This window comes from Arachis hypogaea, chromosome 4 (assembly GCF_003086295.3).
Source record: "Arachis hypogaea cultivar Tifrunner chromosome 4, arahy.Tifrunner.gnm2.J5K5, whole genome shotgun sequence".
NCBI lineage: Eukaryota > Viridiplantae > Streptophyta > Magnoliopsida > Fabales > Fabaceae > Arachis > Arachis hypogaea.
The window spans coordinates 126,327,716-126,354,300 of NC_092039.1; the positions used below are offsets into that span (position 1 = coordinate 126,327,716).

Consider the following 26,585-nt stretch of genomic DNA (forward strand, 5'->3'; position numbering starts at 1 on the left):
ACAAAATATAAGATGAAAACAGAAAACTTAACGTGGTTCAATTAACCTACCATGATAGAAAGTCCTAGCTACGAGCACATATTCTATGAACAATTAAGAATTCAAGTGGCTAATACAAAGATCCTAACTGTAATCCCAACAAACAAAATACTGAAATACTTACTACTAAGACCAAACTGAATTGACAAATTAACAATTTGTTTACATGTTAAATCTCATATTGATGTGTGATATTCTGTGTAGACATGATAATGCAACCAAGGAAATATTGAAAAAGATAAAGCATTTAATATAACAGATTGGATTCAACTAGAGGAAGCTATATATATATTTGCACTTTCAAATGTTCCAGTTTTTCACATTCATAGTTGGAAGGAAAATCATAATTTAAAGCAAAGCCAAAATAAAATAAAATTCTCTAGAAGCTTCTTCCAGCTCAATTTGTCAATCCTACACTATTTACAACAGAATTAAGTGTCTTTGTCGTGCAGTCATTCTCTTCTAATTCTCTTTCCTTGTTTGACATCTTTCTGAATCTGATGGCCTACAGAAAAGATCACCATTGCATTATACATGAAAAACGAATAAAAGTTAAAATCCCTCACCACAAGACTAGGCTTTAGGAGGCAAGACAGTGTGATCAATGATTTCCTAAGTATTGATAAATTCCAATTTCACCATCCATAGACAAAAGTGGCATTTGATTGGAACTTGATGCATAATGCATATTACTCATTACTTATTCATTAGTCACAATGCAATGAAAACTAACAGGAATAGCTTGGTGCAAAGCATAGGAGAATAGTTACATACCGATTATCCTTATCCTTAATGTCAGTAGGGAGTGGCAAGAGACTCTCTGTATACACAGTAGAGGTTTCACGGAAGGGAAACTGACAAGGAAGTTTTTTAATATGCTCGAGGAGGTCTCCTCTGACATTATATATGAAGCACCCTACTTTACGAGAGAAAATAGAAGCTGTTCCAATAATATCACCATTACTGGATAAGCACAAAGGCTGGAAGTTTCCACAAGGAATCTGATAGAGAGTCCAAGATGAATGCACTTTATATTCTTTCATCACCCATATGTGAGTGTTATAGCAGTAGCTATCATTATTGAGATAATACTTATTGAGATAATACAAGGCTAGGCAGCCTCCTAGTAAGGCGAGACTTGAATAGTAGCATTCACTCATTGCAGGTTGTTCCGGGGCAGATATCATTGAGAAAGTCCTCTCCTTCAGATCAAAGATAAGAATAGCATCCCTGTAAGATTTAAGAGACGAAGGCAGCCAATGAATAGCACCATTCAAGAGCAATCCATGAGGTTGCCACTCCATAAGACCCGATGATTTGGGGAGTGCAGCATCAAGATTAATCCATGAATTGGTTCTCAAGGAAAAGCAATCAAAGTGATAATGGTCATCCTTATCCTGCCAAGCTATAACAACTAAGTAGTCATCCCGTGAAACATCATAACCAAATCCATAGAGATGGAACTTCTTGGGAAGGCTAACGCCCTTGTGCTTACGACGAGAACCAATATGAGAGTAGGATAGTCTTTTATTGGATCCAGTCAGTGGGTTCCATACCACAAGAAAATTTAGGTTTCCATGTAAGAGAACATAGCCTCTGCACGATCCCAGGACCTTAAAATCACAAACTAAGTTTTTATTCTTGAAAGGGGGATACACCTTTTTTATGCGCGATGCATCATTGTCGTCAATAAATAGTGCCCAGTAAGCCTGAGTGTAGTTTATTGTGAAGATGAATGCTTTGGTGGCTGCGGGAGAGTACTGAAAATGCAATTCCGCAAAATGTGGATCGGAAATAAGAGAATACCAGAGCTTCGAAACGCACTTGAGGCGAACGAGATGTTTGGCCGGCACTCTCAGAAAGATTGTGTGAATCAGGTCATGAGGGAGGATGTCGTGAATGCTCTTCTGCTTCTTCTCCATGCTCGACGCCTCTTTGGCTTTGTTCTTCTATTTAGGTTAAAACTTAAAACACGGGATTATTAGTTAAAACTTAAGGTATTAAATAGTTATTTCGGTGCCATTATTTTAATAAGAAAATTTTTTTAATAAAAAAATATATTTTTTCATTTTTTAACATATTTGATAAATTTTTAGTAGTAAAAATAAAAATACTAGAAAAATTAAAAAAATATCTTTTTTGAGAAGCTGTAATTTATATCTTTTTTAAAAGATATTTTTTTTAAAAAAGATGTTTTTTATATAATAAATAAACAAAAAAATACTTTTATATTATTATTCCCAAATATAATTGATAGATAAAAATATCTTTTTACATGAGATATCCAAATATAAAATTACTTTTATTTTTTCATAAGATATTTTAAAAAAACATAACTAAAAAAAGATCTTTTTTAAAAACTCACCCAAACAAGTTCTAACCCCAAATTGTTATTTTGTAAATTTATGGATAATAATAAAAAAATTGGTTTTTTAGGATATAAAAGTGAGAAATTAGTCTCTCATTTTTTAAACTTTTATATTAGATATATTGCTTTTCAAAAACAATAATAAGTATATTATGTATATACTAAATCATTTATTAAATTAATTATTTAAATAAAATACATATTAAAATATAAAATAAATATTAAAAAATTAAAAAATACGTGTATTTATATACAAATATGTCATAACTAATTTAGTGACTATTTTTTATATTCGATTAGCATTTTTGTTACACAAATTTAGTCTCTAATCTTTTTAAAATTATGGTGATTAATTTTGTTTTTTATTCTATTTATATTCTAAAATCATGTTCAAAATATGATATTATAACTTATATCTTTTTAAAGTGTGTTTAAGTAGTTCTAGTAAATACCTCTGTTATGAAATTGTATGAGTATTATTAAGATATTAAAAAAAAATTTAAAAATTATTTTGTATCTTTTAGTATATTTGAAAAAATTTTAATAGAAAACATAAAAATATTTAAAAAATAAAAAAATATTATTTTTTAGAAATTATAATTCATGTGTAAAAAATTTTTGTACTTTATTTATGTACAGAATATTTTAAAAAGGCAATACTGAATTTCTTCTTGCACACTTTTAGCACATAGAAAATTAACCAGAAAACTAAAATAGAAAACTGAAATAGAAATCTGAATTAAAAATCTACAGCTTATACATTCAAAAATCAATGAAATAATATTGTAAAGAATACATGCAAATTAACCATTTTAAAGTGCAGTTCACATCACAAATCTCATATGGAGATGTGATATTCTGTATAGAAAATATACCAATTATTACATTGTTTCTACCAACCACAACATAGAATAAAAAGGCAATTAATTATGTAAACCCTTTATAATCATCTAAACAGACGGGTTAGTACTAAGAAAACAAAACTAGTAACTTAATGATAGATAACTCATGAATCATGATAATGCAGCAAAAGAAAAAAAATTACACAGATAAAAAATAAAAAGCAAACGAAAATTTTCAACATATATAGAAGACGAAAAATAAAACAGATAATATAAGAAATATTACTATCAGATTAAACTCAAGATATATTGGATTAACAAGATGTACTTAAACTCTATTTTCAATTTTCAGATGTTCTTTAGTTATTTTCCCTTCATATTTGGAAAGAAGATCATAATTCAAAGCAAAACTTGAGTTTCTTGAAGCTTCTTCCCACTCAACTTGCGAACCCTTAGTTTTATTTACAGCAAAATCACATGTCTAAATTGTTCAATTGAATGTTAGCTCCTGATTCTCTTTCTCTTATTTATGGAATCACTTGTGCATGCTGCTAAATCTAAGTGTTAACTGGAGGGAGTAATCAATGAGAAAATACATTTATGTATAGTAATAGCCAGTTCAGCACAATATAGCCTGTGAAAGATTTTCATGGCTAAAATTTCTGATGCTAATTCTGCTTCTCCTCAAAATTATTCACTATGTATTTTACTCCCAATAGTTTAAAATTAAATTAGATACAAGATTAATAAAATAAGCACACATTGCTCTATAAAATAGAGGCAAACAAGAATTTTATAAGAGACTCTATACTTTACATCTTAAGTCTGCATGAAACACGTATTATCTCAAAAAGAATCTACATTTAAAAAGTTTTGGACTGGGTTCATAAGATTTTGACATGATAAAATCTGAAGCTAAATTAACATTAGACAACAAAATGAATAAATGAAGAAAAAAGTACTTCATCTTTGTATCAAAATAGAGAGACATGAGACTATGAGAGTGCATGCAAAACTATTTATAGGAGTACTTATCCTTTCAAAACATGTTCAAATAAGCCCCTCTGCCACCAATGCCGTGGATAACTGGTTTGACATACAAGGTGCAGCAAGTTTATATAGTCAAAATAAAACAACCCTCATATATACTGTAATTTTTTGTTTCTGGGTTGGCATCATCCAGTGAACTTCTAAAAACAACCACGCTAAAGATAAAGACTAAAAGAAGAAGTATATCATGTAATCTGCAAAATAAATCCTATAAAGTTTTGCATAACCAACCAAGAAATATTACTATTAGATTTGATTCAAAAGATATATTGGACTTAAAAAGAAACTAAACTTCATTCGCACTTTTCAAATGTTCTCCCCAAGTGGGTGTTGGCTCCTCATTCTCTTTCTCTGTTTGAATCTTTGGTGATGCTAAACTTGATGGTGAACTTGATAGCCTGCAAAAACGCAGAACTGGTAAAAGTCAAAGCTTTAGACATGAAAAATATCTAAACTTAGTAACCCGATAGGAAGCAAGACAATGATTAATGATTCCCTAAGCATTGATAAATTCAAATTTCAATATCCATGGACTAAAGTGACATTTGATTACAACTTGATGCATAATGCATATTACACATTACTTATTCATTAATCACAATGCAATGCAAACTAACAAAAATAGCTTGGTGGAAAGCATATAGGAGAATAGTTACATACAGTTTTCCTTCCTTTTCTTCTTATCCTTAATGTCGCCAGGGAGTGGCAAGACCACAAGAGACTCTCTGTATAAACAGTATCGGGTGGGAAGGGGAGAACAAACATTTTTAAAATGCTTGAGCAGGTCTCCTCTTACATTGTATATGAAGTACCCTATTTTATCATAACCTCTTCCAATAATATCACCATTACTGGATAAGCACAATGGCCGAAAGACTTTGCAAGGAATCCGATAGAGAGTCCAAGATGAGTGCACTCTATATTCTTTCATCACCCATATGTGAGTGTTACAGCTATTATAATTGCGATTATACAAAGCTAGGCAGCCTCCTAGTAGGGCGAGACTTGAATAGGAGGATGCACTCTTTACAGGTTGTTCTGGCCCAGATATCCTTGAGAAAGTCCTCTCCTTCAAATCAAAGATAAGAATAGCATCCCTGTAATCTTTAAGACAGGAAGGCACCCAATGAATAGCGCCATTCAAGAACAACCCACAAGAATTATGGTCAAACCAATCCACTGCGTTGGGGAGTGCAGCATCAAGATTAATCCATGAATTGATTTTCAAGGACAAGCAATCCAAATGACATTGTCTTTTCCAATCGCTCCAAGCTACAACAAATAAGTAATCATCCTGTGATGCATCATAACCAAATCCATACAGACGCGCACTATAGGAAAGCCTAATGCTACGGAAGATACGACGAGGACCAATATGAGAATAGGATATTCTTTTGCTGAATCCAGTCAATGGGTTCCATACCACAAGAAAATGTGGGTCACGATCCAAGAGAATAAAGCCTCTGCAAGATCCTAAAACCGCAAAACCAGACGGTGGTTTCTTCTTGAAAGGGGGGGACACCACTTTTTGTGATGCATCATTGTCGTCTATGTAAATGAAGTAAGCTATAGTGGCTTTTTCTATGAAGAAACATGCGGTGGTGGCGGCGGGAGAGTGGTGAAAATGCAATTTCGCAAAGTCAGGATTAGAAATTAGAGAATGCCACAGCTTCGAAACGCACCTGAGGCGAGCGAGATGTCTGATCGGCACCAGCAGTAGGATTCTGTGAATCAGCTCAAGAGGGAGGATCTCGAGAATGCTCTTGCTCTTGTGATTCTTCTTTTTATCCATGGTCGCTTCCTCTTTTACTTTGTTCCCTGTATGCCTCCATTTCTTCTTCTTATCCATGCTTGGATTGCTGAGCTTTTCGCAATTAATATAGCAATTCTTCACTCAAACCGGGGACTTGAAATTGCTTTGAAAACATAAGACAAAAGGAAGGGAAGGGAAGGGAAGGGTCAGTTTTGGATTGACCATTTTAAAAAAAAATACTTTTTAAAAAAAAATAAAAATAAAAGAGTTTAATTTATTTTAAAAAGTTAATAAAAAATCCTAAAAGACATATCAAAATTTATTGTTTTTAATAATTATTTAGTCATCAATGTTTAAAAATATAAAGTATAAACTAAAATATATTGTTGAATTATTAGGTTGTTAGTTAAAAGTAATAACTAAAAATAATGAATTCTCATAGTCATCTAACTTTTTTAAAATTAAATAAAATATTTTTAGATTTATTAAATAAAAAAATGTATTTAATTCAGTAACATATCACTCTAAATTAAACTTTTTTATTCAATATATTTTTTATCTCACATTCTAATTATTTATTCAATATTTTTTACTTTTATCTTCCACAAAATATTGTGCAATTAACCTCAAAATATTTATACTATAATGAATTAATCAAATAAAAATATTTGAATAGACAATTTTGTAATCAATTTCTCAACAATGATAGTTTCATTCTTTTTTTTTTAAATGTCTTTTGTTTCACTATAAAAAATTACCTTAAGAAACTATGTTACATTTTTCATTATAAATTTTTGTGGTCTGACATACAAGATGATTAAGCATTAATTTATTTTTGTCTGGATCTGCCATAATTTGCCAGAAAACTACCTAAAATTAACCACGCTAACAAAATTAAAAAATAAAGTGTATATTTTGTCTAGAATAAATAAGAAAGATAATATAAAATATAAATAGAAAACTTTAATATTGATTTTTACCAATATAATTATTTTATTATAATAATAAAAATAATTAGTATATTTACTAGTATTATATATATTATAATGTATACTCAAAAGAGAGAAGAAAGAGAGTTTGTACAAGAGAGAAGAATATTTCTGTTTCTATTACTTGTTGTTTTTTTTTTGTGACTTATTACTTGTTTTATTGCGTGAGACTTAGCCTTTTATTTATAAGCATACAAAAGGTAAATTTTCAGATGGAATTAAATTCAGTCTTTCTTTGATAGTCTAAATTTTTTACTTGAAAAAGTTAGCCGCTCAAACATTAATGGGCATCCACCTCATGTCTTATCACAACATTTATATAATAGACAAAATAAAACATCTTAAGTAATCTTTTGTATCACATAATTGTCAAATTTACTTGTACATTCTTTATTTCATCTTTAGCTATTAAACAGCCAAATGCAAAAAATATAGGAGCAAACAAATTAAGTAGTCTTTTCTGTTACTATACTTAGATAAAGGCCTAGAAAAAACAGGAAAAATAATAAGAGACACTAGACTAGTATTAATGTCTACAACTTAATTTAGAATGCAGAATTTATAACAATTCTAAAAGTTATAAAATATATACTCAAGACAATTAAATTTTTATACTTTATTTGCAGATATTTGAATCTTAAATACACAATACTAAGTGTGTATTTGAGTCCTCATTGGACACTCTTAACACATCAAAAAACAATCAGAAAACTAAATTAAAAATCTACATCATAAAAAAATTTATTACATTTAAAAACTAATATTGTAGAGAATATATAAAAATTGACAATTTTATCTAAGTATTCTGTCATCATCAAATAATAAGCATAAGTAAGGTTAAACGGATATGTATGTGATGAATTTGGAAAACTCTATTTTTAATTTAGTAATTATCAAATATTATAAATGTGATTAATTACAAGATTATTATTTTAATTTTAATTTTTATATGTTGATTAAAATAATTTTGCAATGTAGGTTTTATGTTGGACCAATTTTCAGTCTTAGTGTTAAATTGATGTGACCATGACTGAAATATAATTTTGTTTCTTGGACCGAATAAAAAAGAAAAGATCCGAAGCCCCAGTATGAAATCAAAATTCAGCCTTATATGAAATGAATGTTGGCTGATTTGTTTAATTGGGCCAGTTTCTATTAACATCATCATTAAGCCCATATTAAACTAAAGATCCAATGCTTGGTCCGAAATCTATTGAGAAAGAAAGCAAAATTGCTTCATGCCTCCAACGGATCCCATTTCTTATTTCGGGATGAATTTCAAAATTTAATTTGCTAGCATTGAAAATATAAATGAGAGAGAGAAATTGATTTGATTGCTTTAATGTCTCTACATGCTACTCAGCAAAGGGAAGTGGAAAACTTGAGTTTACTTTTGTTCTCTCTCTTTGTTACATTAATTATTGCTCAAATCCATTGAATATTTTCTTTATTCTCTCTCTACTCTTTCTTTTCTTTCGGTCATATCACAGTAGCAACCATGGAAGCTATAGCAAGCTACCATAGAGAAGAAGAAGCACGCCACAAGACCATCACAATGATGACAAGAAAAATAAAACAAAAAGTATGTTGTGGCTAAGATCTTCAACCAAGAATGGTAAGATTTGGTGAAGAGATCTTGGCTTCTCCATACCCAAAAATGGATGATGAAGATTTCGGTCAGAGAAAGATTTCAGGGATGGCTCATATCTGCTTTTAGGTTCACTCATCACAGAAGGTAGCTAGGGTGATTACGTGAAGGATGAAGTAAAAGTGGAGCAGGAGGAGCTGCCATGCATCAAGAAGCATCAAGGGCTAGGAGTCCTTCTTGGAGTGTAAGCAAGGAGGGATGGCTCGGATTGATGAAGTTTGGTGTAAAGAGAAGACTAAGAGGTAATTGCATGTTAGATATAGCATTCGGTTTCCTCTTCTCTCTCTCTGGCCGAACCGGTTGCATGAAGAAAAAGAAGTTTAGCTTGGTTTGTTTGGTTTCAACCGTGGAGGCTTCCCCCTATAAGTAAGGGTGAACAGCCAGGGTTTGAAGTAAGGAGTGAGAGTGCAAGGCACAGAGTTCTCATAGCTACCCAAGTTAACAGAAGTTCTTCTCCTTCAATGTATTCTGTTTTGTATTTTTCTGTTTAATTTTGTCATGTCTTGAGTCTCATGAAAAAAGGCAAACAATGAGGTTTGTATGAAAAAGCTATAGAGCGAAAAAAGGCAGAGAGTGCAAAATTAAAAGAAAAAGCCATAGTAGTCGATAGAGTTCCTTTGTACATCTGTATTGTGTTTCATGATTCTGTGGGAATCTCCTTGTAAGTTGGGTTAGCACTTTACAGTTGAAGGCTTGGCAGTGACCAAGTCAAGTTCAGTTTGGGATTAGATTTTGTACTTGTCCCAGATAGAAAGGGTAGTTCCTAGAGAGAATTGGTGTTTGTAATCAAGGATGATTATAGTGAAATTCCATCATTGTTGTGATGGAGACTGGATGTAGGCTGTACTACACTTAGCAACTGAACTAGGATATATCTTGGTGTAATATTCTCTATCTTCTACTCCATTTCTGTATCTGCTGTCTATGAGATAAAACTAAAAATATCTCGTGCCTAGTAACGAGATAAAAAGAAAAAGTCTCGTGGCTGGGTACGAGACAAAAATAAAAAAGTCTCCAGAAATTGTTTCAAAAACTAGAAAGTATTCTAAAGTGAAAAATGGGCTAAGATTTAACCCCCTTCTCTTAGCCACTAAAACCATCAGTATAAAATATGTTGATTTCGTTTGTAAAAACATAAAAATTTTAAGAAAATTCAATGTATATGTAACACCTAGTTCAGGTAAGCACCTCTGCCTCTACATCTGGTTAGTTATCAAAACTTTTTGACTAATAATTTTATCAATCACATATTAATTACTTATATGACATTAAAATAAATCTTTTGAGTCTTATTTTATTATAATGTATACCTAATAATATTACAAAAGATACACATAAGCTAAAAGTTATGAGGAATGCTAGGGGGTAGCAATTTTGGTGTTTTATAACCATTAATTGGCCATCAATAGTATTTTTAATAGTGTGAGATTACATCTAATGGTAGGAGATCACTCACTTTTATTTTAATGATTAAGTGCTGGCCAGAAAACACAAAAATTGCTGGCCCCTAGACTTTTCCAAAAGTTATTTATGGTGTTGCCAAAACTAACATTTTAATCCAAAGTATACAATCAAAAAAGTATATTTATGTATAACACGCAGCATAATATCGAAGCATACCTCACCACAAGACTAGAGCGTAGGAAGCAAGACAGCTATTAATGATTCCCCTAGCATTTGATACATCAAGTTTCACCATAAATAGTCAAAACTCACATCTGAATGTAACTTGATGCATAATGCATCTTGCTCGGTACTTTTACATTAATCACAAAGTAATAAAACCTAGCAGAAATAATGTAGTGCAAAGAATGGCAGAATATGATCTATCCTTTCAAAACATGTTTAAATAGTTTTTCATTAAACACCTCTACTATATATCCTTAATTAAGCAGTAAGTTTAATATAAGAATTTTCATAACAATAAAAGTTAATAATCTATGGTTTTAAACCATTCAAATTTAATGCTAGATGACTTGAATTTTTCATCAGTAGTGGATTGATTTTCATGTTGTTTAGTTTTTCTGAAAATATGATTTAACAGTTGGCATAATACTACTTTTATATCCGCAATAATAATAATAATAATAATAATAATAATAATAATAATAATAATAATAATAATAATAATAATAATCAAAGAAAAAGGATGAAAGAGGAGATAGAAGATATGGATGTATGTATGATTCAGTCATTATTACTATTCTGTCTCTCATTTGTGATACTGTTGCTACTGTTAATATTGGGGAAGAAGAAGTCAAACATGTGTAACCCAAGGTTCAAGTTTTGGAAACTTCACTCCTCTATTAAAGGGTTGAGAGCACAAAGTTTGAGTTCCCATAATTTACCGAATTATTCATTCTTTTCTTTCATGGTTCTCTATTGAATATTCTGTTTTTTCAGTTTAATCTTTCTTTGTTTTAATGGTGAAAGGCATTACTATGACGAATGTAAGAAAAAACCATTGAGTGAAAAAAGGGAGAGAGAGAGAGAGAGTTAGACTTGAAGAAAAGCCTATGTTTATTTCAGGAATTCTTTGTACATTTTACTGTTTCGTTTTCATGATCCCGAGGGAATTTCCTTAGAAGTTGGGTGAGCATTTTGCAATTAAAAGCTAGGGTGAGTTTTTAGTCAAATTTGGCTTGGTAGAAGCTGGATTTGTCCCCGATAGAATTGGGTAGAATTTTAAGAAAATTGGTAAATATAATCTTGTTCAAAAATAGTGAAATTCCATTATTGTTGCGTTAGAGACTGGAGTGAATAGCTGAACCAGGATATATAGTTGTGTTACTTCTCCCTCTCTTCTCTGTTTCTGGTTTTATACTTTAGGAGAAAAAACAAAATAATCTCCTACTTATTATATCCAACTAGACATCACAGCTATATACCTTATGCACAATTCTGTTCTAGCTCCTCCTTTGACAAGAGACAAAATAAAAGAATCTCCTACCTTTCACCCGAAGCAACTCTACATAATCCAAAAATTCTATCAAGTTCTAAGATTACTCAAATAAAGTTAAAAGAGATCTAAATTCAACCTCCTCTTCTCTAAATCATTGATATCCATCATAAACTAAATTTTTTGCAAATTTTCTATAATTACTTTCTTGATTAGTAATATTAACTTGTATTCTAAGAGTACATATTAGCTAAATTCAGCTATTTAACCTTTTTAGCAATTAGACATCAAACTTTTAGACACCATAACAAACACCTGGTCAATAATATAACTTTGAAAGTAGCAAAAAGGTTACATCCAAAAAAGTTGTCATTATGCATTATGCATAGATGGAACCTTAAATACTCGGTAATGAATCCTAGACTGCTTGATCTTGGCGCATAAAAACAGTTAGAAAACGACATTCACACACTATTGTCTGAATTAAGTCATCACATTTACAAAAGGTGGAGAAAAAAAAGAAACTTCGTCAACATGTAGAGGTCCAGACTGTAGTGTAAATAAATATTTTTTCAATCATAATAATGCAACTTGTGCGTAAATAATACATAAAATTACGTAGACACATGAATCATGATGTGCAACTTTGGGATAAAGTAAGGCAATGGAGAATGACTAAAATATTTAGTAAGACTAACGACTTGTGAATGACTTACAACACAAACTCCATTTATGCGACTTTAGAATTTTAACATTGGCAAAAGCTTTTCTATCAAGCATAGTTTCTTAGTTCACTGTTTGAATAACTATGCCATCACAATTGTAAGATCCACTAAAACTTGGTCTCATGGCAGATCATGATGCAGAAACTTCCTCCTCACGTTTCATATATGATGTTTTTCTGAGCTTTAGAGGCTTCACCCGATACGGATTCACTGATCGCCTCTATCATGCTTTGTGTGAGAGAGGAATCACCACCTTCAGAGATGATGAGAACCTCAGAGTTGGTGATAGAATCAGAGATACTCTTCTTGAAGCCATTGAAAGATCCAGGTATCACCTCACTGAAAACTGAAAATAACTAACTGCTTACATCATCATCACCTAACTACTAACAAGTTTAATTAACTAATTAATTTACTCATGGATTATAATAACAGGATGTCTATTGCTGTGCTGTGTAAGGACTATGCTTCTTCCACATGGTGTTTGGATGAACTAGTACAGATCATGAAGTGCTGGAATAATGGAAAACATCAACCAGTTTTGCCAATCTTTTATCAAGTGGAACCATCAGATGTGAGGCGCCAGAGGAACCAATATGAAAAAGACATGATGAAGCATGAAGACAGATATGGCAAAGACTCCCATGATATAAAAGCATGGAGGTCGGCTTTGCGTGAAGTGGCCGATCTAAGTGGAGTGACTTGTACAGTGAAGAGGTGAGTAACCTTTAGTTCATGAAGTAACCTTAATGTTTTAGTGTTAGCTTCTGTTTTCACAGCTTCTTTACAAGATTTTGAGCATTTATAGTAACTTTGCTTCATTTTGTGATGGTGTATGTATGTATTTCTTTATATAAAATGAGGTATTTCTTGCAGCTATGAAGGTGAGATTATCAAGAAAATTGTTCAAGAGGTCTCGGAAAAGCTTCCTCCTGAACCACTATACATTAAGCATCCAATTGGCTTTGATTCTCACTTTGAAGCGGTGGAATCACTTTGGAATATTGAATCTGACAATACCATTTGCCTGCTGGTCATTTATGGAGATGGTAACAAGACCACATTTGTTGGAGAGTTGTTTAACAAGTTCAGGCATCAATTTGAAGCTGCAAGTTTTCTTGACAAAGTATCTGAAAAATCAGCAAGAAGCGGCCTCGAAAATCTCCAAAAGATACTTGTGTATGAGATGGGTGGGCATAAAAGACCTACGCGGGGAAGCACATTAACAGGATCTTCTGATATAAAACAAAGTCTCCGCGGTAAAAGAGTCCTTCTGGTTCTTGATGATGTTGCTACTACAGAACAGTTGCACTCATTGGTAGGAAGAAGTGATTGGTTTCATCCTGGAAGCAGACTTGTTATAACAACAAGAGATGTCAGTTTCCTAAATAATCAAGTGTTAGATGGATTCAAGATTGAGAAATATTGCATTAATGAAGGTGAATTTGAAGGAATGGAAGGTGCTAGATCCAATCAAAAGCAAGATAAGGTCGTTGAGGAAGATATGGTGGGCTTTGTGAATATCTTTAATTGTATAATTGAGCAGTTGAAGGAAAATAAGTCATATCTTAACGTTATCTCCGTGATAGGCATGGGAGGATTGGGTAAGACTACCCTTGTTAAAAATATTTACAACAACAATGAGGTGAAGAAGTTGTTCTCTTATTGTGTGTGGGTTACTGTTTCTAAGGACTACAAAGCCAAGGAGCTTCTTCAAAGCCTTCTACAAGGTTTTGGGTTTTCCATGTCTACTAATGGTGAGGACTATGAAAAGAGCAAGCTCCAAAAGTTCTTAGAGGAGAAGAAGTATTTGATAGTACTTGACGACATATGGGAGCCTGAAGTTTGGGATGAAATAGAATGCTTATTTCCGGATAACAAAAATGGTAGTGCAATAGTGATAACTAGCCGGAATGATGGCGTGGCAAACTATACAAGATCAAAGTCCTACTACCCTCCATTGCTAGATAAAGATGAAAGTTGGAAATTATTCTGCAAAAAGGTGTTTAAGGAAAGGGAGTGTCCCTCTGTTTTAGAACATATGGGTAGATTAATGGTTGAAAAATGTCGAGGTTTACCGCTTGCTATTGTAACCTTAGCAGGAGTTGTTGCTAAGAAGAGGAGAGAAACAGTTGAGTGGATAAGAATCGTGCGCAACGTTCTTTGGTATGTTGACAAAGATGATGGCAGAGTAATAAATGTGTTAAAGCTCAGTTATGACAGTTTACCTCAAAGACTGAAGTCTTGTTTTCTTTTTTTGGGGGTGTATCCCGAAGATTATAAAATTAATGTGAAACGATTGAAACTATTATGGATTGCTGAAGGATTAATACAACTGCCAGAAATAGGAATATCAGATGGTCCAGAAGTAGAAGATATTGCTGAAGAGTACTTGAATGAGTTGGTGGATCGTAGCTTGGTGATGGTGGTAGAAAGAAGGAGTGATGGCGGGGTCAAAAGCTGCTGGATTCATGACCTTCTCCTTGATCTTTGCATATCAGAGAGTAGAGCTGATAAACAAATAGAGATCTGCACGGAGAAGAACATTAGTTCCTTGGGCAATGCTAAATCTTGTAGATTGTCCCTTCGAAAAAATTATATGGTTTCACTTAAGCAGTCCGATCACTTCAGAATCCATTCTTTAATCTGCATCTGGGACGACATCAACTTTGGATGGATACGTCTATCAAGTTTCCCTTTAGCTCGCATTGTGGACCTTGGATATGGTACTCTTCATTCATCAATGGCCCGGGATTTGGAGATGTTTATCTATTTAAGATACTTGAGACTAAGGAAGTGTTTCCACCAATCAGACGAGGTTGTTCCAATCTGCGCCCTTCCAAATCTAGAAACTCTAATTATTGAAAATATTGCTCTCTATGGTCATAAAGATGACTATAGTAATACTTATACTCTCCCACATGAAATATGGAGGCTCAAGAAACTGAGACATCTTGAAGGGAGGCTATGCATGACGAGTAAGACGATTCCAACGGACACCCCCGGAGAAGACTGTTTGCCGAATCTCCAAACCCTCCAAGTTGTCACTCTTGAAGAAGGATTGACAGTATCCTCCATTGTTAATGGAAGATTCCCCAAGCTTAGAAAATTGGGTTTGCGGTGGAATATCAAAAGTAAATATACAGAGCATCAATTATTACAAGGCTTGCATCACCTGGAAAATCTAGAAAAACTAAAACTGGTGGACTTTGAGGAATTACCATTAAAAGCCCGGGAATTTCCTTCCAGTATTGCCAAGATAAACATAATGTTATCAGATGAGGAGCTTCAATGGTTTGGGGAATTCAACTACAGTTGCTTGATTACTCTGGGAGACCTCATCAGCCTCCGTGTTCTGAAAGTAACCATGCAAGGGTTGGGCAGTGGCGACTCTCTTCGCCTTGCTGCTGGAAGCTTCCGAAATCTTGAAGTGCTTCATTTGGCAGAGAAGAATTTCAAAGAATGGATATTAGAGAAAGGTGCAATGCCATCTCTCCAGCATCTGATCATCGAATTCTGCAACTTGAATGAGCTTCCAGAGCAACTGTGGTCCTTGACTAACTTGCAAGTTGTGCATGTTGTTGCCCCAAAGCCAGCATTGAGAAATAGCCTCGAACATGTTAAGCCCAAGAATGGTTGTAAGCTCATCATAGAAACACTCGACCAGTATCTTGGGCAAGTCATTTTTCCTTTTAATATATGGTACTCTGATGTGATATAGTAAGCATGATTTCCTTTTCTAATATGGTAAAAATGTCATACATTTTATTATAATCACCACTACAGTGATTGAGATAAAGTGCAGTTGTATATCTCTCTTTTATAGAGGTTTAATATTACTTTATTTTTATTCAATTCTGTTTTGAATTTGCATTAAGCAAATTCTGAAATATTGCTAGTTGTTCTAGTCTGGTCTATTTGTAATCGATTGAAAGTTTCTTTTACATGTTAGTTTAAGTCTAGCAGGTTGATATAAGAATCTTATTCTTATCTATCAATCTATCTATCTATTAACATCTAAATAATTTATGCAGAAGCATAACTAAGCGGAGCTATCAAGTCCCACCATCAAGCCCAGAATCTCCCACATCCAACTGAAGTGAATAGGTAGAAGCTTTTCAATCTTCTCATATTTTTATTCATTATTTTCTCTCGATGTCTCTGAATTTATATTTCTCAGTAGATATATCCATGAACTAGGCAGAGCTATCAAGTCTAATCACAAGCATATGCCAGGTTTTAACTTCACATTTCAAACATATATGTGGAGAATGGTCCTGCAAGACTATTACATTGTTTCCACCAACCATCAATGCATTGAAGAAAAGGCAATTAGCTATGATGTAAGCTTTTTGGAATCATTTAAACAGAGAAATCAGTATTGAAAGAACCGAATCTAATGTTAGATCAGTCAAAGATAATGCAACAAAGTAAATATTGCACGGTGATAAAACATAAAGAAGCAAATGTAAAACTTCAACTGCATATATAGGGCTATTATATATAATTCAAATTCAAAAGACATTGAATTTAACAAGAGCAAACTCAATTGCATTTTCAAATTTTTGAGTTTTCCCCAATCATAGTTGGAAGGGAAATCATACTTTAAAGTTTAAAGCAAAAGCAGAATAGAACAAGAGTTTTGAGAAGCTTCTTTCCAGCACAACTTGCCAATCCTACACTTCATTTACAACAGAATCAAGTGTCCAAGTTGTTCCCATGTTAGCTCCTAATTCCTCCCTTGTTTAACCTCTTTGTGATTCTGACTGAGTGCATAAAAGACCAACCAGTAAGACTCACCGGATTAGACATGAAAAAAGAAATAATCTTAACCTTAAAGAACCTCAATTGGAGACGTGATAATAAGAAGCTAGACACGGTTTAATGGACTTCAAGGTCACCATCAGTGGTCAAAACTCACCTTTAGTTGCAACTTAATAATCCATCAAGCTCATTTTGTTTCAATCAATCATAACACAAGCACAAATAACAGCAACAAAATGACCCAAAGCACACATTACATACCCTTTTTCCTCTTCTTCTTCTTGATGTTGCTAGGGACTGCCATGAGACAGTCCACATGTACAACGGACCTTATGTGGTTGGAAGGCTCACCATAAAGATATTGAACATGTTTGAGCAGCTCTCCTCTGACATTATATATATAGAACCCTACTTCACCATCTGAAGGATAACATCTTCCAATAATATCCCCATTAGCAGATAAGCACAGAGGCTTAAAGAGTTCAAGAGGAATCTCATACACAGTCCAAGACGACTCCACTTTATATTCTTTCATCACCCATATCTCAGTTGTATTCTCTCCTGCTGTATTCTCTCCATACAAATAGAAGGCTAGGCATCCTCCTAGCAGGACGAGATGGGGTTTAAATAGGTGTTGCCCGCATATCGTGGAGAAACTTCTTTCCTTCAGATCAAAGATAAGAATGTCAATACAGTACTCATAAGTAGACCAATGAATAGCCCCGTTACAGAACAACCCCTTGGGTTTCCAATTATCCCAGTACGATGATTTGGGAAGTGCAGCATCAAGACTAATCCATGAATTGCTTCTCAAATAACACAGATCAAAATGGTTTTCGCCGTCTTTACCCTTATAGGCTACAACTACTACATAATCATCTTGTGACGCATCATACCCAAAGCCATATAGAAGCGCATCATGGAGAAAGCAGAAGACCTTAACAAGACGATCATAAACTCTACCATTTATTACGGCATTAACCATATGAGAGTATGAGATTCTTTTGCAGGAATCAGTGAGTGGATTCCATAAGATAAGAAACTGTGGTTCGCGGTGTAAGAGTACGAACCCTCTGCAGGAACCAAGAAGATGAAAATCAGAAGGTGGCTTCTTCATGAAAGGGAGAGAGAGGGCTATTGCATCAACGCCATCATTATCATCTTGAAGCAGTGCGTCGAGGTCAACTGAGTAAGCGTGAGAATTGTCTTGGAGGAAGAGGCATGTATGAGAGGGTGCGAGAGAGAGGTCAAGATGGGATTTTGCGAAATTGGGATCGGAAATGAGAGTATTCCATAGCTTGGAAACGCACCTGACGCACGCAAGGTGTTTGATGGGAACCCTCAGTAATATTGCTCGTATCAGCTCCGGAGGAAGGAGATCGTTGAAGCTCTTGAGCTTCTTCTTCTCCATGCTGGACTGCTTCATTACTATTGGTCCAATGTTAGGGTTTTTGGCGAGGAAGAAGATTCATATGCCCATTCCATCAATCCGTTTAAAAAGACGAGCATTTTCCCGCGTTTTTTTTCCCCTCTTTTCGGTTCCTAGAAATAAAGCAACTTTGGAAACAGTTATTTTAGAAAAATGAGGAAGCAATTCAATTTTACAGCAACCATAATTTTTTTTCTTTTTTGAGTTATTGTTGATTTTGGTCAAAGGTTTCAACCGATGAACAACAAATCTTAATACAAGGATTAATGTGATTTGATAATAAGCATTTGCTGAATTCAAGTTTACCATCAAAACTTAATAGTAATCAACTTGGGTTGGTCGAGTGATCAACTCACTTGTTTACTTAAGCCAGCATTAGTGATTCGAATCCTGCTTTGTGCATACAGGAATCCATTGACCAGCAACAAACCCTTAAATAGAGTTCCGATTCGCGATGGATTAGTCATTGGCCTGTCGTATTGGGGGATACCGTAGGAATGAAAAAGATCAAAGCTCATTAGTAGTTACAACATACAAGATAGCAATTTTAATTCCTATTGTATGCAAACTCAAATAAATCATAAATTTAACCAAATTTTAATGTTAGTTTGACACAGTGCATTAAAAAAAATTAATTTCTCATTGTGAAGTGAAAGTAGGTAACCAAGCAAGCTCTGAACTAATTGCAAAACATGAGACAATGTTACATTTTCTTTTTCATCTTCTTATCAGATTAATTAATAAACAAACTAGAAAAAAATGTGGATAATGTTGCAGCCTCCTCTGTTTCATGACCCATATCTTTAGTTTGGGCATCATCATTATAAAAATACACCGCTAAATTTCACTTGTCCAAGCACAAATATCTCCGAGAAGCTCATTTTCTTCAAATCAAATTAAAGTAGTCACTAAGAAGGGGCAACATATTTTGGACACATATAGCGTGCGTAGTGTACCTAAACAAACCAGTCATATGAAAAAGTACATAAATCAAAGGGGTGAAATATTAGTAAGGTTGTAAGTTAGGACATTCAATCATATGTTTCAATTTGATGTGATGCTCTTTCTACTTGAGACTAGTGTATAGTATAAGACTAGACCAGCTTTTCTTATATGGCACTAAGTAATGTTCCAAGCTGGAATAACCTAATAAGCTATATGAATATTACATCAAAGTAAGTAATTTGGGACTTGTAATGCAAGCTATCATAACATTTAAGAGAGACAGCAGAAGATGGGAGGTATAATATTAAGAATTTACTTCCATTGTGTAACGGTGAACTCCAACCTTTGGCCAACATAGCATAGTATTCAATCTCTGACTTCCTCAATGGCAGGCAGTTGTTGCCAATGATGATCAATTTTCCTACAAATAATGATCAATTTTCCTACAAACAATAAAATTTTCACAGATTATTTCAAAATTCACAATCATATTTTAACTATTTTAAGCGAAACTCATTCTTGTTCATGATGGTAAATGGAAATGGGCTTCAATTCAAGTTAAATTTGACATAGAATTGTTCCATACATATATAGCTAGGATTTTGGCCTCATAAATTCCCGGATGCCCAAACATTAACCATGCACCTTTATGCATTTAGCTTTTGAATAAAGTTGGAATAGTTTGGTGGTTAGCTCACTAGTTCGTTTAATCAAATGGCCAAGATTCGAATTTCGTTTGTACATGTAACAACCTGTTAGCTAGCGGCAAATTCTTAAATTGAGTTCACTAATCCTCATTTTTGCCTTCTATGGGTAGCAACTAGCAATTCATTGGCTATCAACAGATTTTATCAGTCACATATTGATTATTTGTATGACAGTAAGATAAATCTTATGAGTTATTTCATTGTGATGTACCTAATAATATTACAAAGGATACACATCAACCAAAAATTATTTAAGGTATTGCCAAAGCTAACATCTTAACTGAAAGTATACAATCAATAAGAAAAAGTATATTTATGTATAGCACTCAGCACAATAACGAAGCATACCTCACCACAATACTAGATTGTAGGAAGCAAGACAACTATTAATGATTACCCTAGCATTTGATACTTCAAGTTTCGCCATGAATAGTCAAAACTCACATCTGAATGCAACTTGATGCACAATGCATCTTGCTCAGTACTTTTACATTGATCACAACGTAATAAAACCAACGAGGAATAGTGTAGTGCAAAGAATAGCAGAATAGGACCTATCCTTTTAAAACGTGTTTAAGTAGTTTCAGTAACACCTCTACTATATATCCTTAATGAAGCAGTAAGTTTAATGTAAGAATTTTCATAACAATAAGAATTAATAATCTATGGTTTTAAACCAATCAAATTGAATGTTAGATAACTTAAATTTTTCATAAGCAGTGGATTGATTTTCATGTTGTTAAGTTTTCCTGAGAAAATGATTGGATACTTAAGAAACATCATATGGATTAAGGAATGTGATAGAGTAGAGTCCAAGATGAATTCACATTTCCATATCTGAGTTCTATTATCACCAAAATTGTAGTTTATGAAATACAAGGCTAGGCACCCTCCTAGTATCACATTCACGAGATTGGTCCATATTCTTCTCCTTCTTGTTCTTCATTGGGACAATGAAATCAATAAAGGTCACTTTCATCATAGTATCGTCATGAAATATTTCGTTTAGATCAGAGCAGTAGCGAGCTTCTGCAGGGTCCTTGATGAAGATGAATGAAGGGGTGAGTGCTGAGGAGAAATTTTACAAGAGATTCATTTGACAAATTCACTAGACTCCACACCTAGCATCTCAAGTTTGCAGGAGAAACGTATTATCCCCAAAAGAATCTACAATTAAAACTTCTAGGATTGGATTCATAAGGTTTTGACATGATAAAAGAAAAGTACATTCTGCAATCTGCAAAATAAAGCATCTAAAGTTTTACATAACCAACTAAGAAATAAAACATCTGAAGTTTTGCATAACCAACTAAACTTCATTTGCACTTTTCAAATGTTCTTCTTCCCCATGTGTCAAGCTGTTCACTTGTATGTTGGCTCCTAATTCTCTTTCTTTGTCTGATGCTAACCTTTAGCAACACCAGGTTGTTCAAATTATTCATGGTGAACTTGATGGCCTGCACAAAAAAAAGCTCAGGTAAAAGACAGTTTTAGACACGAAAATAATCTAAACTTCAAAACTGCACCACAAGCCCGGACTACAGGAAGCAAGACAGTGATCAATGATTCCCAAGCATTGATAAATTCAAATTTCAGCATCCAGAAACAAAAGTCACATTTGATTGGAACTTGATGCAAAATGCAATGAAAACTAACAGGTCGTGCAAAGCATAGGAAAATGGTTACATACGGATTTCCTTCTTCATCTTCTTCTTGTTATCCTTATCCTTAATATCACTAGGGAGTGGCAAGAGACTCTCTGTATACACAATAATGGGTTCATGTTTGGGAAGCTGACAACACAGATCTTTAAAATGCTTGAGCAAGTCTCCTCTGACATTATATATGAAGTACCCTGTTTTACCACACGAAGTATAGCCTCTTCCAATAATATCCCTATTACTAGATAAGCACAGAGGCCGGAAGCCCTTGCAAGGAATCTGATAGAGAGTCCAAGATGAGTGCACTTTATATTCTTTCATCACCCATATGTCAGTGTTACGGCAATCATCATTGGGAGAAGACAAGGCTAGGCAGCCTCCGAGTAGGGCAACACTTGGAGAGGAGCCTGACAGTTGTTCCGGCGCAGATATAGTTGAAAAAGTCATTTCCTTGAGATCAAAGATAACAATAGCATCCCTGTAATCTTTAAGATCGAAAGGCACCCAATGAACAGCGTCATTAAAGAACAACCCACCAGAATGCCAGTAATGAAAACCCAAGAGTTTGGGGACTGCAGCATCAAGATTAATCCATGAATTGGTTTTCAAGGAAAAGCAATCCAAATGATATTGTCCTTTGCAATCGCACCAAGCTACAAGAATTAAGTAATCATCCTGTGATGCATCATAACCAAATCCATGCAGATACACATTGTAGGCAATCCTGCCATAGACATGGGGCTTACCAGGATGAACAATATGAGAGTAGGATATTCTTTTGCTGGATCCAGTGAGTGGGTTCCATACCACAAGAAAATGTGGCTGTCCATGGAAGAGAATAAAGCCTCTGCAGGATCCTACTACCAAAAAATAAGAAGGTGGTTTCTTTTGGAAAGGGGGACACACCTCTTTTTGTGATGCATCATTGCCGTCTAAGTAAACCAAGTCAGCCATAGTCTCGTTTTTCATGAAGATGCATGCGTTGGTGGCAGCTGGAGAGTGGTGAAAATGCAATTCCCCAAAGTCAGGATCAGAAATTAGAGAGCACCACAGCTTGGAAACGCACCTGAGGCGAGCGAGATGTCCGATCGGCACCCGCAGAAGGATTATGTGAATCAGGTCAAGAGGGAGGATGTCGTGAATGCTCTTGCTCTTGCCATTCTGATTCTTCTTTTCCATGTTTGATTCCTCTTTTGCTTTGTTCACCGTGTGCTTCAGCTTGTTCTTCTTATCCATGCTTGGATTGCTGAGCTTTTCGCAATTCATATACCATTTTTTAATTTTTAGTAGAAGAAAGGTTTTCTTTAGTTATCACACAAGTGGCGTAACTAGTTGAAATCTGTGTTTAAAAGAATATTTAGAATTTTATTTATGATGTCTTAGGTTAAGAAGATTTAAATTTTAAATTTTAATTTATTTATTTTGTTTTTTTATATTTTTTAAATTAAAAAATAATAAATATATTTAACTGTCTTTGTTTTAGTTTTTTAAATTAATGTTTAAAAAAAATTGAATAAGTAATAATATTTAAAGAATATTTAGTTATATTGTTCTGAATTTTACAAAAATAAAATATATAAATCCTATTTTTAAGGATTTATTTTAAAAAGGGTATAAAATAGTAAAGTTAAATTTATTTAGTATTTTTATTTAATTCATTAACAAATCACTCTAAATTAAACTTTTTAATTCAATATATTTTTCACTCTCATATTCTAATTATTTATTCAATATTTTCTACTTTTATCTTTTACAAAGAAAATACTGTGCAATTAACATCAAAATATTTATACTATAATAAATTAATCAAATAAAAATATTTGAATAAATAATTTTTTTTAACCAATTCCTGAACAACCATAGTTTATTTTCTCTCTTTTTTTTTGTTTTTTTAAAAGATTTTTGTTTTAGTATATTTTGTAATAAAAAACTGTTACATTTTTCATTTTAAATTTTTGTGGTTTAATATACAAGGTGATTAAGTATTAATTTATTTTTGTCTAAGTCAGCCATAATTTACTAGAGAACAAATTAAAACCAACCGCGTTAACAGCATGATTTTAAAAAAAAAAAGTGTATATTTTGTGTATGTAATTGATAAAATAAAATATCTTTAAGTTTTACATAAATGATTTTACTTGTACATTCGCTATCTCATCTTTAGTCATTAAACAGCCAAATAAAATAAAATATAGAAGCAAGCAAATTAAATAATTTTCTCTATTATGATACTTAGATAGAGGTCTAGAAAAAATAGTAAGAGACACAAGATTCATATTAGTGTCCACAACATAGTTTACAATATAGAATTTGTAACAATTTTAAAAGTTGTAAAAGTATATACTCAAGATAGTTAAATTTTTATATTTTATGTGCACATATTTGAGCCCTAAATACACAATTGAAAACCTACATCATAAAAAAATTTATTACATTTAAAAACTAATATTGTAGAGAATATATAAAAATTGACAATTTCATCCAAATATTTTGTCATAACACTCTTACTATCAGAATGTCACACTTCCGGTTGCGTCACTCTGATAACAAGAAGTATTACACGACTTTCGTATACATAATAATAAAATAGGAGCATTTGACTCGAAACCGTATCGCTGTTTTCTTTAAAAATACGGAAATACTTTTTCATGAAAACAAACAAGCATATACATATATACAGAACTTCTTACTCAAGCAACTTACAAATATTTTATATATATGTCATTACAGTCATAAATCATATCCCTCTTACAAGAATTTAGTAATAAAGGCGAGGAAAATCTATTACATATGAATACAAATAGAAACAACATATCTAAGTACTTAACAAAAATTCTGCAAGCTTATTCGCCCGTCCTAAAAAGATAAAATTGTAGGGAGTGACAACCTAATCACATGGTCTTACACTCTTACCACGGGTTTTCAGAATTATCATAAGAATATATTTAAAAAGAAAATTGTTTTCAAGTACAGTGTTCATTGTTTGTCATATGAAACTTTTGAAAATCAACTATTAACTTGCAAAAATCCAAAACTTTTTTAAAGAAATAAGTTAATTATCCAAAATCCAAAGCCTTTCTTTTCTTAGAAGAAGATCTTAAAAGTTTCTTAAACTGTATGAATGACTAACCTGTTTCAAGCATATGTTCATTAAGTTTATGCTAAACTAGCTTGATTTTTCATACTTAACTAAATCTCAATCAAAAACCAATCACGCAATTAATCAACACTATTATCAATTCAGCACCAATACTCAATCTCAAAAGTACCACACCAGAACAAACACAGACAAAACAGACAAGGAAAACACAGGTATAGATAGCAGATACAACAAGTAGCTTAGATAGCAGTTAATAACAGTTAACCAGTTAGGCAAATCAAGACAAATTCAAACCCAAATAAAGCATGCAAATGCATATGATGAATGTTTGTCCTACAGCCAACCCGACATGTCCGGTAGCTAACTCGGACATTGTCCTCTTGAAAACAGGTGAGCAGTACAGAACCACAATCCCCATCTGGTGAGTGGTACACCACCACGATCCCCACAGACGTTTTCAATTGGAAAACAACAAACTCGTGGGCGGTAAACCACCACGATCCCCACGCACAACAATCTTTACCCGGAGCAAGTGGACAATGCCACCGCCTCTTAACCGGTCACATATATCTCAATCAAATTCAAATTCATTTTCAAATCCATTTTCAATATCATTCAACAATCAGACTTTAAAATCAATCCTCATCATCCTTCGTTCCTTAATAGTTAATATCACACCTCCCATTACGTTCATCAATAATTTATATCAAAATATAATTCATTCTTTTCTAAATAAAACAAACTCAAAACGTAATTATTTTCTTAATAACTCAAAATCAAATCATGTAATCCTTAAAATCCAAATCTTTCTAAATAACCACTTAAAACGAAACTTTCAATTTTTTTAAAAATTTCGGCAACATCTCCTTTAAAATTCGAACGTTGCCACCCTTCAAGAATCCCATCCAAAACATTTCTCAAACTCTTTTAAAATCATTTCCAAAATTAGACCAACAGCTATACAGCGGGTCAAAAATCCTTTTCCTTGGCGCGCAACTGTGGCAGCTGCAACCACCACAGCTTCATTCCACTCCCAAGACAACCACAGCAACTCTAATCGTTACATGCAACCTCGAAAACTCAACTCTATCGCAAAAATGCCACAAATTCCTCAACCGCAAATTCCAATGACGGCGGAACCACCTGGCGACCCCTTATCTCTCCACGCGCATCGAAGCAGAGGCACGAACAGCGGCGATGGTGGCTGGGGTTGACGGCGACACAGGGTGACGGCGACGATCCTTCGCGCGGCAGCTCTGGGCAGAACAGCACGTCTTCTTCCTCTCTCACTGGCTTAGTTCACTGTTTTCATTTAATTGCAAATTTCATTTGGCCACATTGGGTTAATCAAAGCATTTTCTCTCATTTTATTGTTTAGGACAGACTTCGCTCTTTGTTTCAAAAGGTTACTTTATTTGTATCTATTATCTAATTACTGTCATGTCCTATACCACCAAATAAGAAACTACCGTTAACTTGTTTCATCCATCATATAAAAAATAATTAGCATACAGCATACCTATAGCTTCTTTATGACATTTTGATGTGATGTAGTAAACATAATTTGTTTTTTAATATGGTAAAATGTTACATTTTAGTATTTTTATTATAATCACCAATATAGTCATTAAGACCAAGTGAAATTTTTTAATTAGTTGTTGTATAT

General features: G+C 33.3%; 5 protein-coding genes across 10 annotated transcripts; 1 reads left to right on the forward strand and 4 right to left on the reverse strand.

Moving 5' to 3' along the window:
- Positions 1–299: 299 nt before the first annotated feature.
- On the reverse strand, positions 300–2,016 carry LOC112744752 (F-box/kelch-repeat protein At3g23880-like). The gene is made up of 2 exons (XM_072233986.1): positions 814–2,016; positions 300–544 (listed from the first exon to the last, which is right to left on the reverse strand). The coding sequence occupies exons 1-2, from the start codon at positions 1,959–1,961 to the stop codon at positions 502–504; spliced, it is 1,191 nt and encodes a 396-aa protein (XP_072090087.1). The 5' UTR covers positions 1,962–2,016; the 3' UTR covers positions 300–501.
- A 2,236-nt stretch (positions 2,017–4,252) lies between these two features.
- LOC112744753 (F-box/kelch-repeat protein At3g23880-like) lies at positions 4,253–6,238 on the reverse strand. The gene is made up of 2 exons (XM_072233987.1): positions 4,960–6,238; positions 4,253–4,697 (listed from the first exon to the last, which is right to left on the reverse strand). The coding sequence occupies exons 1-2, from the start codon at positions 6,146–6,148 to the stop codon at positions 4,672–4,674; spliced, it is 1,215 nt and encodes a 404-aa protein (XP_072090088.1). The 5' UTR covers positions 6,149–6,238; the 3' UTR covers positions 4,253–4,671.
- A 6,059-nt stretch (positions 6,239–12,297) lies between these two features.
- On the forward strand, positions 12,298–16,857 carry LOC112744754 (disease resistance protein RPP13-like). 4 transcript variants are annotated; one of them, XM_072233989.1, is made up of 5 exons: positions 12,298–12,641; positions 12,749–13,030; positions 13,190–15,988; positions 16,348–16,420; positions 16,550–16,857. In XM_072233989.1, exons 1-4 carry the CDS (start codon positions 12,436–12,438, stop codon positions 16,409–16,411), a joined length of 3,351 nt encoding a protein of 1,116 aa, XP_072090090.1. In that variant the 5' UTR covers positions 12,298–12,435; the 3' UTR covers positions 16,412–16,420; positions 16,550–16,857. The 4 variants fall into 4 exon arrangements, with proteins under 4 accessions (XP_072090090.1, XP_072090091.1, XP_072090089.1 ...); XM_072233990.1 differs by having other exon boundaries at positions 16,497–16,703; XM_072233991.1 differs by having other exon boundaries at positions 12,510–12,641; positions 12,774–13,030.
- On the reverse strand, positions 16,783–18,639 carry LOC112744755 (F-box/kelch-repeat protein At3g06240-like). Its single transcript, XM_072233992.1, has 2 exons — positions 17,339–18,639; positions 16,783–17,079 (listed from the first exon to the last, which is right to left on the reverse strand). The coding sequence occupies exons 1-2, from the start codon at positions 18,501–18,503 to the stop codon at positions 17,036–17,038; spliced, it is 1,209 nt and encodes a 402-aa protein (XP_072090093.1). The 5' UTR covers positions 18,504–18,639; the 3' UTR covers positions 16,783–17,035.
- Positions 18,640–21,309: 2,670 nt separating this feature from the next.
- LOC112744756 (F-box protein CPR1-like) lies at positions 21,310–23,140 on the reverse strand. 3 transcript variants are annotated; one of them, XM_072233995.1, is made up of 3 exons: positions 22,566–23,132; positions 21,849–22,472; positions 21,310–21,615 (listed from the first exon to the last, which is right to left on the reverse strand). In XM_072233995.1, exons 1-3 carry the CDS (start codon positions 23,083–23,085, stop codon positions 21,593–21,595), a joined length of 1,167 nt encoding a protein of 388 aa, XP_072090096.1. In that variant the 5' UTR covers positions 23,086–23,132; the 3' UTR covers positions 21,310–21,592. The 3 variants fall into 3 exon arrangements, with proteins under 3 accessions (XP_072090096.1, XP_072090095.1, XP_072090094.1); XM_072233994.1 differs by having other exon boundaries at positions 21,849–23,140; XM_072233993.1 differs by having other exon boundaries at positions 21,815–23,132.
- Between the last annotated feature and the right edge of the window lie 3,445 nt (positions 23,141–26,585).

Excerpts from the sequence above, each read along its gene's own strand:
- LOC112744752 (XM_072233986.1), bottom strand. The coding sequence starts at position 1,961 with ATGGAGAAGAAGCAGAAGAGCATTCACGACATCCTCCCTCATGACCTG. Across the intron at positions 545-813 it reads ATTAAGGATAAGGATAATCG|GCCATCAGATTCAGAAAGAT; the intron begins GTATGTAACTAT and ends TCTTTTCTGTAG.
- LOC112744753 (XM_072233987.1), bottom strand. The coding sequence starts at position 6,148 with ATGGATAAGAAGAAGAAATGGAGGCATACAGGGAACAAAGTAAAAGAG. Across the intron at positions 4,698-4,959 it reads GAAGAAAAGGAAGGAAAACT|GCTATCAAGTTCACCATCAA; the intron begins GTATGTAACTAT and ends GCGTTTTTGCAG.
- LOC112744754 (XM_072233988.1), top strand. The coding sequence starts at position 12,436 with ATGGCAGATCATGATGCAGAAACTTCCTCCTCACGTTTCATATATGAT. Across the intron at positions 12,642-12,748 it reads GAAGCCATTGAAAGATCCAG|GATGTCTATTGCTGTGCTGT; the intron begins GTATCACCTCAC and ends TTATAATAACAG. Across the intron at positions 15,989-16,347 it reads ACACTCGACCAGTATCTTGG|AAGCATAACTAAGCGGAGCT; the intron begins GCAAGTCATTTT and ends TAATTTATGCAG.
- LOC112744755 (XM_072233992.1), bottom strand. The coding sequence starts at position 18,503 with ATGAAGCAGTCCAGCATGGAGAAGAAGAAGCTCAAGAGCTTCAACGAT. Across the intron at positions 17,080-17,338 it reads GAAGAAGAAGAGGAAAAAGG|TCAGAATCACAAAGAGGTTA; the intron begins GTATGTAATGTG and ends TTATGCACTCAG.
- LOC112744756 (XM_072233994.1), bottom strand. The coding sequence starts at position 23,085 with ATGAATTGCGAAAAGCTCAGCAATCCAAGCATGGATAAGAAGAACAAG. Across the intron at positions 21,616-21,848 it reads GAAGATGAAGAAGGAAATCC|GCCATCAAGTTCACCATGAA; the intron begins GTATGTAACCAT and ends TTTTTTGTGCAG.